Source organism: Anolis sagrei, chromosome 5 (genome assembly GCF_037176765.1).
Source record: "Anolis sagrei isolate rAnoSag1 chromosome 5, rAnoSag1.mat, whole genome shotgun sequence".
NCBI lineage: Eukaryota > Metazoa > Chordata > Lepidosauria > Squamata > Dactyloidae > Anolis > Anolis sagrei.
Window position 1 is genome coordinate 26371012 of NC_090025.1, and position 13751 is coordinate 26384762.

Consider the following 13751-nt stretch of genomic DNA (forward strand, 5'->3'; position numbering starts at 1 on the left):
TCATGTCCTTAGCATTTTGGTAGCATATTACACCATGAACTTCGTACTAGGAGGTAAATGGAATGAGGGTGCTCATCTCTAATCTTCACCACAATGCCAGTCGATGAGCTACTGATGACTGGCACTGCTCGTTCGTTTCTGCTGACTTCCCACAGATATCAACTTTCCCCGAGAAAATTCCCTGCGAGAGCTACATGCCTTGTAACCTTACTTTCCGGATAACACTCATAGTATAGAGAATGAAAGGCATTTCCACAAGCATAGTTGTATTCCTTGAAAAAAAGAACTAAAGGCCCTGGTTTAGCAATTGTCTGTTCAAAAACTGTAAGAAGCAGAACCTATTCTGTCATTTAGGGTGTAGTTCCCAGAAATTAGAAAGGAAAACTATACCTATCAGAAACACCAAGGGAATGATTCCCTATCCTAGTCTCCAGGGCAGCAGAAAACAAGCTTGCTCCCTCCTCCTTATGATTTCCCCTCACATATTTATTCACGGCCCTCGTCATGTTTCCTCTCAGCCTTCTCTTGTGCCATTGTAACCCAGAGAATATGTCTTCTGAACATAATAATGGAGGTATATCCCAATAAATAGGTAACACTGTTGTAATAGAGAGTGGCAGAAAGGGCTGGAATTCTGAAAAGACTTTCTCAAAGCTGAAAGGTAACATAATGAGAAACAGCTCTCAGAAAAGCAACCGTACTAGCTATAAACATTCAGCAAAGATGAGATGAGGAATGTATTCAAATCATCAGCCTACAAGTTTAGGAAATAGTTTTATTTTTACATCCAAGATTAGGAAGCGGCTACATTACAATAAAAAAGTAGATGGGGCATTCAAACTGTAAAGGCTCCCCAATCTCCCCCCCCCAATCCCCCCCCCCCAATCAATATTACAATTCAATTCTAACTTGAATTTGTCAAACACTCATCAGAGATTTCCTCAAAATATACAAGATGAAGAGTCAAAAGGCACAGCAGGGCCAATCATGGAAGTGGCAGGAAGGCCAGGAACAAATTAAATCAAGATGTTTAAAATTAAACCCCACCGATGTTTCAGCCAAGTCAAGGTTCGCTCTCAGCAAAGTTCTGTGACCATGTTCAGAACAGGAAAATTGTTTTGGCAAATATTAAACAGCAAGTATCCACTTCCTTGGGAAACATAAAAACTTTTCCATTGGTAGTTTTGCTTTATAGAGATATACTAAAAGTCAAGTATTTTGTAAGTAGGTGTGTAATCCAGATGTGGCAATATAAACTCAAGTGCTTCAAAGAAGCCCGCAAGCATTGCGTCAAGCCATAAAATGGTGCTGGCTTAAAGTGCAATATGTGGGAAGCATGAGACGCTTGAGATAGTTCTTGTGTTCCTCAAGTGGCTCCATTCTCCACCAAAACTTGCCGCCAAGTTGCCAAGACAACCTGCAGGTCTCTGCATATATTACTGGTCATACTGCATCTTTTGGGGGACATTTTGCCATCTTTCAAGGGCAGTCTGTGGCTTATATAGACCTTTTCTTCAAAATCTCAAATAATAAACAGAACTTCTGATTTGAAAACAAACCTGCCCAGGCTACATATATGAAAGAGGGGTAAAAAGATCCCAACTATGTGGGCGCAAATAATCTGGGGACAAAAAATTTCACCTCACCCCAATTTTGAGTGGTGATGGCAATGGATGCATGTGCGCAACCATTCAAGATTCTGTGGTGGGTCATACCAAACCTTGCACAATGTCCTCCCCTGCTATAAATAACGCCAAAACAAGAAAGGTGTCCAACTTCAGCCCCTTCGCATCTGTGACCCTTTTCAGCTTAGTCGCTATCTGAGGTTTCATCCTGAACAGATTTTGAATCTTGCAGTACAGGCACGGACTTCTCCATTGTCTCATTTAGTGATGTAACTCCTTTGCGTTGTGGCAAGACACTGAAAAAGGCTTCTTCCCAGTCTCTTTTTTCTAAATATGCAAGGATGATCTCAAACACTGCAAACAAAAGAAGAAAATCATATCTCCTTCAGGGAAGCATGGAAAATATTATTGGAGTTATAAAACCATAGATGGATTCTAGTTAATATATAGCAAGATTAAACCGGCAGGATTGCTGACTTGACAGGTTGGCGGTTCAAATCCGGGGAGCAGGGTGAGCTCTCATCTGTCAGCTCCAGCTTCCCTTGCAGGGACATGAGAAAAGCCTCCCACATCTGGGCGTCCCCTGGGCAATGCCCTTGCAGACGGCCAATTCTCTCACACCAGAAGCAACTTGCAGTTTCTCAAGTCGCTCCTGACATGAAAAAACAAACAAACATCTACTCATACAGATATTTGGCTTATGTAGCATTTGTTTGCTATTGTTATGTATCTTCAAGTCATTTCTAACTTAGGGCAACTCTACAGCAAACTTATCACATGGTTTTCTTGGTAAGTTTTGTTTGGAGGGAAGGGTTGCCTTTGCCACCACCTTATATTTAACCTAAATTCAAAAATTACCATTTAATAATTTCTTTTTTTTTTAAAAAAGGCATTTGCTTTGCTTTAAACTGTGACCAAACTGTTGTGTGTTTTAGACACCCTGAGTCCCCCTGTGAAGAAAAATAGGATATAAATAAATGAAGTATGAAATAAAGTAAATAAATAAAATAAATAAATAAGATGGACTGTGACTTGCCTAAAATCACCTAATGGGTTTCTATGACCTAGTGGGCATTCAAAACCTGGTCTGCACAGTTGAGGTACAATTTCATAGACTATATAATTCAATAAATAAACCTTTAGATCATTTAAGTAAAGTAAAGGTAAAGGTTTCCCCTGACATTGAGTCTAATCGTGTCCGACTCTGGGGGGTGGTACTCATCTCCATTTCTAAGCCAAAGAGCCGACGTTGTCCATAGACACCTCCAAGGTCATGTGGCCAGCATGACTGCATGGAGCACTGTTACTTTTCCACAGAAGTGGTACCTATTGATCTACTCACATTTGCATATTTTTCGAACTGCTAGGTTGGCAGAAGCTGGGGCTAACAGTAGGAGCTCATTTCATTCTCCAGATTCGAACCACCAACCTTTCAGTCAGCAAGTTCAGCAGCTCAGCAGTTTAACCCGTTGCATGACCAGATCATTTACTGATATCTAAAATCATAAATCATCTTCTTGTAGAGATGAAAAAAGTACCAATAATATTGAACACATATATGTCAATACTAGACACATAGGTTCAACAGATTTCAATCCCACAGATAACACATATCCATTGTTTGTTTTTTTTAATCCAGTGTCTAATATTACAGTTCCAGAACTTTAAACTAGGTCTTGAAAATGTTAACTGTACATTTAATATGAATCTTCTGATGCATTTATATTTCTCAATATCACCCTTACCATGATTGACTGCCAGAACTTTCCTGCTGTTCATTTTTACAAAAATACCTAGCGGAAGCTGTGCATGACGTATACCCTGCTCTTGTGCCCTTTTGTACGTGATTCCCTGAAAAGAAGACAAAGACAATAACTCTCCGGCAATGAGACCTGTTCATTGCTTAAAAGTTTCAGATAATTTCCAGCATCTGATTATCTTTTTCCTATTATTTCACAGAACTACATGAATACAAAAACTCTTACGGTATGAGTGAAACTTCTAGACTACATAAAGATCCTGTAATTATTAGTCATGTGCATTCGGGCCAAAAGGCATACCATTTTCGGGTCAGTTTTCGTCTGACCCCTCATTTCATTTACCAGAAAGTTACCCAAAAGGGGAGAGGTGTTTTCAGTTTAATTTGGCACAGATTCAGCCCATTGGCTACAATGGGAAATTTTAAAGGTTTAATCCTCAGTCATTTTATGGCCTATCTTGTTGTTGTTGTTGTTGTTCATTTGTTCAGTCGTCTCCGACTCTTTGTGACCTCATGGACCAGCCCACGCCAGAGCTCCCTGTCGGCCGTCACCACCCCCAGCTCCTTCAAGGTCAGTCCAGTCACTTCAAGGATGCCATCCATCCATCTTGCCCTTGGTCGGCCCCTCTTCCTTTTGCCTTCCACTTTCCCCAGCATAATTGTCTTCTCTAGGCTTTGCTGTCTCCTCATGATGTGGCGAAAGTACTTCAACTTTGTCTCTAGTATCTTTCCCTCCAATGAGCAGTCGGGCTTTATTTCCTGGAGGATGGACTGGTTGGATCTTCTCGCAGTCCAAGGCACTCTCAGCACTTTCCTCCAACACCACAGCTCAAAAGCATCGATCTTCCTTCGCTCAGCCTTCCCTAAGGTCCAGCTCTCACATCCGTAGGTGACTACAGGGAAGACCATGGCTTTGACTAGGCGGATCTTTGTTGCCAGTCTGATGTCTCTACTCTTTATTATTTTATCGAGACTGGACATTGCTCTCCTCCCAAGAAGTAAGCGTCTTCTGATTTCCTGGCCACAGTCTGCATCTGCAGTTATCTTTGCGCCTAGAAATACAAAGTCTGTCACGGATGGCCTATCTGCATCAGGTAAATGGGATCTACCTCAGTTGTAGTTTCATCAGACCTTTAGACATTTACAACTACAGACCTGCCAAGTTTCAAAACAATTCACCAATCTACGGATTTTTTAGAATTATTTTAAGTTTTAAACGTAACATTTTTTAAACGAAGGCAAATTGCAAGAGAGGGTTCTGGGAATTGTAGTCACCAGCTGTGTCCATTCTCGGCCAATCAGAGCACGGACACCACCAAGGTATTTTATTGGCTGAGAGACACACAGAAAAGAGAGAAAAAGATGCCACAGATCCCCCTGCCTCAGATATTTTGTGGATTTAACTCTTTCTGAAAATATAGTCTCTCTGAATTTGTTTCACTGGTCTTTTCCTTTCTCTCTTCTGCTTTCTGTTTTTGGACATTACACGAAAATGGCCCTCTGAAATCTACATGTTTTCGTTAACAGTGATTTGGGCCCAACTCTAGCAATTATAATTAAAAGACAGAGAAGAGAATCAAGCAAATAACTTCAAACACCTCTGAAGCAAGTTGAACCTGTCCATAGAGCCAACATCAACTCAGAGAAACAGCAAAGCAGAAATACTTCAGAAAAGTAACCAATTCCAACTACCCTCTTAAAATGTATTGTGAGCATATTAAAATGTAATTTCACCCAGTTATTTTTCTGCTGCCTTCAACAGACACACTTTTTCACCATTGTCCCTTAATCTATCCTAAATCTATCCTGATGAATAACCTTCGTGACCGTATCTCTCTCCATGAACCAGCCCGAACTCTCCGATCTTCGGGGGAGGCCCTCCTTTCGCCCTTGCCAGTTTCTCAGACTCACCTTGTGGGTACAAGGGAGAGAGCCTTTTCCCCTGTGGCCTCCCGACTCTGGAACTCATTGCCCAGAGAGATTAGGAAAGCCCCTACTTTAGAAACCTTTAAAAAGAGTCTCAAGACCTGGCTCTGCCCTTGCGCTTTCGGAGAATAGTCGCATAATCTTATGCTATTGCTCCCTCAACGCTCTTGTCCTAGGAGTACACCCCCCTTGTACGAAGGTCTGTTTATTTTTCTGCCTCTCTACGAGTTCTTCCTTACAAATAGATCTGCTTCTTTATCTCACCGAGTTTTTAAATCATTTTATGTACATGCGGCCCATTCACTGTCATTATGTTTGGTTTACTGCTTTTTTTTTTACATGTTCTGTGTATATTGTTTATATGCTTATATGTTTTATACTTTAATGCTATGTTGTTTATTTTATTATAATTTTTGTATCTTATTTTATTGTAATTTGTTGTTTGGGCTTGGCCTCATGTAAGCCGCCCCGAGTCCCCGTTGGGGAAGATGGTGGTGGGGTATAAATAAAGTTTATTATTATTATTATTATTATTATTATTATTATCATCATCATCATCATCCTGATGAATAACTAGAATCAGGTGCACATGCAGAAGGTGAGTGTACACAGTTTGATACTACTTTCATTATCGTGGCTGTTTCCTGCCAAAATCTGGGATTTGTAATTTATGGAGGAACTTAGAATTATCTGCTAAAGCTCTAGTGCAGTTGCTTGAACAACAGTAATAAGAGGTGAAACGACTAGTTATTAAACATATACATACAACGTCAGTTTTAAAAATTGTTCCCAATCAAGCTAAGGAAGTATAACTCTTAGGGCCCTTCCAGACAAGCCAAATATACCAGGATCTGATCCCAGGTTTTCTGTTTATCCCAGATTATCTGGCAGTATGGACTCATATAATCAAGTTTAAAGCAGAAAATCTGGGATTAGATGCTGGGATATAGGGCAAATAAATAAATATGGCAAATAAATAAATATGGCAAATAAATAAATATGGCAAATCTGAATAGGTTCTTGATCTATGACTGAACATGAGACTGTTTGGGACCATTTAAGCCTCTAAACTTTCTAAAGGAAGAGCAGGATGATAATTCAACATGCCAACCATTCAGCAGCTTATTGACACATTGTAAGCACATCCCCTTAAGCCTTTGTCCAGTTTATATACTTATGTTATAATCACTTTGCTAACAGGCTACATTCACTAGAAAGTTTGTTACTAGAAATACTACAATAATTATGATTAAAAATAACAGAATCACAGAAGTTGATCCGTTTATAACTCTGGCAGCCAGAGACGCATTGCTGACACTGGTGTAGCTGTTTTAGGGATTATACTGCAATGTGAGGAATGGACACAAAATTATCAGGTTCATGCACAGAATGATGTCTGAGGGGGAAATTAAAGCAATAATTTTAAATGGTGTATTACTCTCACATATTTTTCCTGTGTGTGGAATTAATCATATTCTAACTATCACATACCACAATTTCACCAGATTTCCAGTGTTTTTCACTTTCTTTCACATTCAGAACATGATTTCACTGGAAATGGGATAAGGTGACACTTTATCTCTTTCATTTGACTCCCACAACCAAGAACCAGGAGAAATGAATGAATTTGTTTCTCAAGCTTATTTGCTTGATGTTTCACTATGCTGTATAGAACACTCCAAATATATGAGGGTGGGTCAAAAGGTTTTGCCTCCTGTGTCATAAAAACGTTATGAATGAACATATAAGAGCAGAAGTTGCCACAGAGCACAGCCTGAACTATCCTCTACACAAAACTACAATTCAACATTGTCACCATCAATTTGTACACATTTGCACCATTATTTAACTCAGGCATCAAAACCATTTTGGAAAAAATCAGGGTTTTGCTTTGTGACCCATGATTTTACAGCTGTTTTAACATCATTCAAGCCACTGAATCTGAAACCACACAGGTTGTTTTTCAGAGGTTCAAACAGATCAAAGTCAGATGGGGCCAAATCATAAACATGCTTCAAGCAATTATGGATCTCCTTAGGTGCACAACCATCTTTTGCCAGAAATCCAATGACGACTCTTTCTTTTAGCTTCAGATTCATTGTTCTAATCAGTCAATCAAAAAAGTAAATACCCTTTCAGTAGAGTAAAGTTACTTATATCATATCATGCATAGATAGTCCAGCAGCTGTGAAAGAAATAAAAGTTAGAGCAATCGAGGCATTACTTTTTGACACACCCTCGTATTTACGAACAAAGAGTTCTTAAGGTGTCGTCTGAATCAAGTGGCTACTAAAGGAGAAAGTTGAAACAAACTCCTACTTCCCAAAATGTAGATTCAAATTGTGTGTTTACACAATTATTTACAATTTCAAAACACTCAATAAGGAAGTGACAGAGAAATGACAGATGTGCTATTTCAACTTGGCTTATATAAGGGAACAATAATTCAAAATAGCTGTTTCAATGAATTGTATTACTCTGCTTTAGTTAAATGGGATTTCTTCTCCTAAAATATATGCACATAACTGCCGCCACTTACCTTGTGATGGTTATGATCTACCAATCCTCCAATGACATAGGCTTTGGACTCATCTAGTTCATTCAGGACATCGGGAGAGTCCGAGGTTAGATACACAAGGTCTTCCTTCTCTATCAATTCACTATAATGCTCTGATTTAATGTGGATATCCTATGAGACATAAATACATATAAAAACATCAAAAGGATTTCTGGGTATGTTTCATATCCCCCTGGATTCTTAGCTAAGATGACCAAGACAACTAAAGGTGAACTGACACCTGGTCAGCTGAAGATCTGATGAAACCAAAGCTTTTCTAAGCTTGGGGTGTTAGAAATTACTTAGGCCGACCTTACCCCTGCCTAACTCTGAGCTTCTGACTGGAGGAGATTTGGATCCAACAAAATTAAGCTGTTCTCTTGCGTCACCCATTCTCTGACCATTTTTTGCTCTTATACCAGAAAATATTAGCATTTCTGCCAGGAGAATGTTCTGTGGACAATTTCTCCATATTAAGCCAGGAGAAGAGGGTCCTATGAGAACCTTCCTAATGCCGAGACCCCTTAATACAGTTCCTCATCTTGTGGTGACCCCCGACCAGAAAATTATTTTTGTTGCTACTTCATAACTGCAATTTTGCTACTGTTATGAATAGAAATGTAAATATCTGATATGCAGGATGTATTTTCATTCACTGGACCAAATTTGGCACAGATATCTGATACACTCCAATCTGAATACTGATGGGGTGGGGTGGGGGGGGGGGGGTATTGATAATGCCATTTGGGAGTTGTAGCTGCTGGGATTTATAGTTAACCTACAATCAAAGAGCATTCTGAACTCCACCTACAATGGAATTGAACCAAACTTGGCACACAGAACTCCCATGAACAACAGAAAATACTGGAAGGGTTTGGTGGACATTGACCTTGAGTTTTGGAGTTGTAGTTCACCTACATCAGAGAGCACTGTGGACTGAAACAATGATGGATCTGGACTAAACTTGGCACAAATACTCAATATGCCCAAATGTGAACACTGGTGGAGTTTAGGGAAAATATACCTTGACATTTGGGAGTTGTAGTTGCTGGGATTTATAGTTTACTCACAATCAAAAAGCCCCTTGAACCTCACCAATGATAGAATTGGGCCAAACTTCCCACAAAAAACCCCCATTACCAACAGAAAATACTGGAGGGATCTGGGAGGAATTGACAGTGATTTGGGAAAGAGCACGTCTTGGCTGAGAGGCTAGCCAATCACAGCATGAGGAGGGTTTTGTTGGGAGCATTCACTGTTTGTTTCCAAAAAGGAAGAGAAAGATACAGAGAGATCTTCAGCCTTCTCTGCCAAAGGGATTCCCAACACCATCAGAAATATGTGTTTTCTGATGGTATTTGATGACCCCCAGGTTGAGAAACACTGTACTAGAAGAAGTGACACGTGTCTATCCCTAAGGACCAACATTTAGGACGGTACTATCTAACTTTAAGTGGAGCAAGAGGCTGGAGTACTAATAAAATTGTATATTCTTATTAAGCATTCATATTTTAAACAATATTCGGGGTCAATGATTTTTCATTTGGAAGCAGCATTGGACTGTAGTTTGAAATAGTAACTATCTAGCATGTTAAAAATTACACCCTCTATACACAAACATATAACACACCTGAAAAGAAAGAATGAAAGGTAGACAGAAAGGAAGAATTAGTTGTTACTTTATAACTAATTTTATTATATCTATTTTCACTCATTTGCTGAAAGTGCCTTTTATCTTCTGTAACTCTTTCAACACTGGTCATACAGTGCAATCTGGTAAGGTAGCTGGCAATATTAAAGGGAGACTCCATGACTCACATGTTCCCCAAAAAGAGAGAGAGAAGGGGAAAAAAGAATGGACTTAGATCTTCACTTTTATGTTAAAAGAAACTGCAAACTGTGGATGAAAAAGTGTTCATGTTATTAGTCAGTCAAATCATTTATTTAATGTACTCATACCTTCCAGTTTACCCAGCCTTTGTCATTTTCATTCATGTTGTCTTTCAGCTGACCACCATGGCTGGTCAAATAAAACTTTGGAAGACAAAGGAAAAAAAAAAAGAAATGCACATTATCCATAGCAAATACTAATCATTAATTACATAGGGTTGCTGTGAGTTTTCTGGGCTGTATAGCCATGTTCCAAAAGCATTCTCTCCTGACATTTTGCCCACATCTATGACAGGCAACCTCAGAGGTTGAGGGGTCTGTTTGAAACTAGGCAGTTGAGGTTTATATACCTGTGGAATGTCCAGGGTGGGAGAAAGACACTTGTCACATTGAGGCAAGTGTGAATGTTGCAATTGTTTGAGTGTTTCCAACAGACCTCACAACCTCTGAGGATGCCTGCCATAGATGTGGGTGAAACGTCAGGAAAGAATGCTTCTGGAACATGTCTATACAGCCCAGAAAACTCACAGCAACCCAATGATTCTGGCCATGTTGTTTTATTGATAATGACGTTTATCTTATTGTCTATGTTTTTTTGAATTACTTGTATTGTTGTTTTATTGCTTGTATTGTTGTGTTTGGGCTCGGCCTCATGTAAGCCGCACCGAGTCCCTTGGGGAGATGGTAGCGGGGTACAAATAAAGTTAATAAATAATAAATAAACAACACATTAATTGCATACTCGATCTCATAATCCACTTGCTCAGGGAATATTGTTTTGGATATACTCTAATTGTATTTATTTAGTTATCTAGTTTTGTGTATTTATGTATCTAGATTTATTTATTTATTTATTTATTTGTTTATTTATTTGCCACACTTGTATCCTGCCCTTCTCACCCCGAAGGGGGCTCAGGGCAGCCTCACAAAGGCAAAATTCAATACCGTGTATACACATAGGTAAATAAACAACTACATTAAAATCAACCCAATTAAAAACATAAACATTAAAATATTTCAGAACAGTTGTTTATTTAGAATGAGAAGCCCCCAAAACCCAAATATATTAGAAATACTTCTGCACATTAGAGATATTTTTTCAAAGAATATTAACAGCATAACATTATACAGTATTTACATTTAGGAAAACATGAACATATATACTGTTGCAATTTCCAAATTAAAGTGTAAAAAATTAAGAGTGGCTCTGTATCTCATGGTGCCAGAGCACAGTCTGTTCAGTGCCTTCCAAGTGTATACGAATGAGTATAAAAAAGTACAGTCTAATTATAACTCATGCCAGCTATTTATTGTATTTTCATATTAAATATATTTCATATATGATGTGTTCCATACCTTTAAAAGAGTCAAAGCAAAAAAAAAAAAAAAGAACAAGAACACTTTGCATGGACATACCTGTACAGGATGGAGTGCTTTGCGATTTTCTGCATAACATCTCTGAATTTGCTTGTGAAGTTTCTTGACATCCTGTATATAACACAATTTGTTGTTTATATTGTCCTTCAGAGAACACTATAAAATGCTTTAACCAAGAGATTCAGAGAGACTCTAAAGAGAGAGAAAGGAAACTTTTAACCAACAAAGATTTTTTAAATATAACATTTTTGGGGGGAAGAAAAAGATTAAGTCATATATAGAAACAATGTGAATGTTGCCATTATAAACGTATCCTCCCCCCATTACTGAATGTTATCTATATGGTATTGGTTAATCGGGGTAGAAATAATAATCCAAACATGGGCAACCTACATAATCTATAAACCATTTTGGGGTGAATGTCTAGGTTGCAATTTTGAGGGTGCTTAAAGTAAAGGTAAAGATTTCTACTGACATTAAGTCTAGTAATGTCCAACTCTTGGGGGTGGTGCTTTTCTCCATTTCTAAGTCAAAGAGCCAGTGTTGTCTGTAGACTCCTCCAAGGTCATGTGGCTAGCATGACTGCATGGAGCGCTATTACCTTCCTGCAGAAGCTGCACCTATTGATCTACTCACATTGCATTTTTTCAAATTGCTGGGTTGGCAGAAGCTGGGCCAAGTAGCAGGAGCTTACCCCACTCCCTGGATTCAAACCGCCAACCTTTCGGTCAGCAAGTTCAGCAGCTCAGCGGTTTAACCTGCTGCGCCACCAGAGAGGATGCTTATTTCAAAGTAAATCTCAAAGGAGCTATCTTCAGAAGAATAGTTTCATTGTGCCAATTCTGTCTACAATTAGAAAAAGAATCTTTCTCTCATGATTTTAACTCCATTCCTCATTGGGTACAACAGAAAGAATAATGGAAATGCTTGGACTTAGAAGAATTATTGGAAAAATCCTATCTTTTCTTAACCAAATGTGAGACATACATCCCCAAGTCTACCAGTTGGTATTGGTGTTCACTACGCATCAATATTAAATGTCAACCACATATCCTAAAACGGAACCAGATTTTAGTTGTAATCTTATTTTGCTGTCATATATTACAGTATCAGAACAGATCTACCAGCAGTGAGTCCTAAAATCCCACTTCCTGAAAATGTTTAATATGAATTCAATATGAATTGGTGTTTACATCCGGCTTATTTTTAAAAAATAACCCAGCTAAAGATTCTTGAATACATTGGTTTTAATATTATTTCCATTTACCTTTAGTTCCATTAAACTGTCAAAACTGCAGTCTATAATAAGACGAAGTGCACTGGGAGCCACTTCCCTACACTTGCGCTTCCTGATACTTTCTTCACTGTTTGATTCCAATTGAGACCGACGCTCCAGTTTTCTCTTCAAGCGTTTTTCCTTACGTTTCTGCCTGAAAGATTATCATTTTTGAACAGCCACTCACCACTCTATTATCTAGTGATAAAGCATTCACTTTTACAATTGTCTATTTCAGCCCTCCACAATTCAAACTCAGGCCCCTTACACACAGCTGTATAAAATCCCCATTGAATTGGATTATATGGCAGTGTGGACTCAGATAATCCAATTCAAAGCAGATATTGTGGATTATCTGCCTTGATATTCTGGGTGGAAGGGTTCTCAGAGTGTTTCAGATAAACTTCCTCCCATATAATATATATCATGTTATTAGCAAAGAACAATATCAGTTTTAAATATTACTATATTGTATTCTTTCATTATATTATAATATATAATAACCCAGATTATATGTCAGTGTAGATATATGGCAGTGTGGACTCAGATAACTCGGTTCAAAGCAGATTTTCTGCCTTGTTATTCTGAGTCATAGAGCTGTGTGGAAGGGCCCTCCAGTTCAAAACAGATGCGGATTATCTAATAACCCAGATTATATGGCAGTGTGTACTCAGATAACCCAGTTCAAAGCAGATAATGTGGATTATCTGATCTGATAACCCGGATTATATGGCAGTGTAGATTCAGATAACCCAGTTCAAAGCAGATAATGTGGATTATCTGATCTGATTACCCGGATTATATGGCAGTGTAGACTCAGATAACCCAGTTCAAAGCAGATAATGTGGATTATCTGATCTGATAACTCGGATTGTATGGCAGTGTAGACTCAGATAATCAGGTTTAGATCAGCTAATGTGGATTATGTGATCTGGTGATCCAGATAATATGGCAATGGTTCAAATGTGGATTATATGATCTGATAATCCTGATTATATGGCAGTGGAGCAGGGGCCTGAGTCTGGGGCATGTGCAGGAATACAGAGGCCAGCCTGAATCTCCCCACAATGAATGACTAGCCCACAGAATGGCCCATTACTATCCAAACCAGGAGGCATACTTGCGCAAATCTCTCTGCTCTTCCCACTGCTTCTGTTTCATTAGCTTTTTCCTCTGCCTCTTGGACATGGTGTCACAATTCTCCATCTTCTCAAGGACCAAGTCCTTGCTTCCTTCTCTCTTATCCAGGTCGTGTTTCCTACTCTCTCCCACATCACTCATCTTGCTTTCTGCAAGGTTTTCCGGCGCCATTCCTGATGACGTCAGCATTCATGCTTCACT

At 38.9% G+C, this 13751-nt stretch overlaps 1 protein-coding gene across 1 annotated transcript; it reads right to left on the minus strand.

Annotated features, from left to right (window-relative positions):
* Positions 1-879: 879 nt before the first annotated feature.
* On the minus strand, positions 880-13751 carry TRMT10A (tRNA methyltransferase 10A). The gene is made up of 7 exons (XM_060779180.2): positions 13531-13751; positions 12402-12564; positions 11174-11245; positions 9827-9901; positions 7850-7999; positions 3371-3476; positions 880-1979 (listed from the first exon to the last, which is right to left on the minus strand). The coding sequence occupies exons 1-7, from the start codon at positions 13737-13739 to the stop codon at positions 1810-1812; spliced, it is 945 nt and encodes a 314-aa protein (XP_060635163.2). The 5' UTR covers positions 13740-13751; the 3' UTR covers positions 880-1809.

Excerpts from the sequence above, each read along its gene's own strand:
- TRMT10A (XM_060779180.2), bottom strand. The coding sequence starts at position 13,739 with ATGCTGACGTCATCAGGAATGGCGCCGGAAAACCTTGCAGAAAGCAAG. Across the intron at positions 8,000-9,826 it reads AAGGCTGGGTAAACTGGAAG|GATATCCACATTAAATCAGA; the intron begins GTATGAGTACAT and ends TATGTCTCATAG. Across the intron at positions 1,980-3,370 it reads AGTTCTGGCAGTCAATCATG|TGTTTGAGATCATCCTTGCA; the intron begins GTAAGGGTGATA and ends TTTTGTTTGCAG.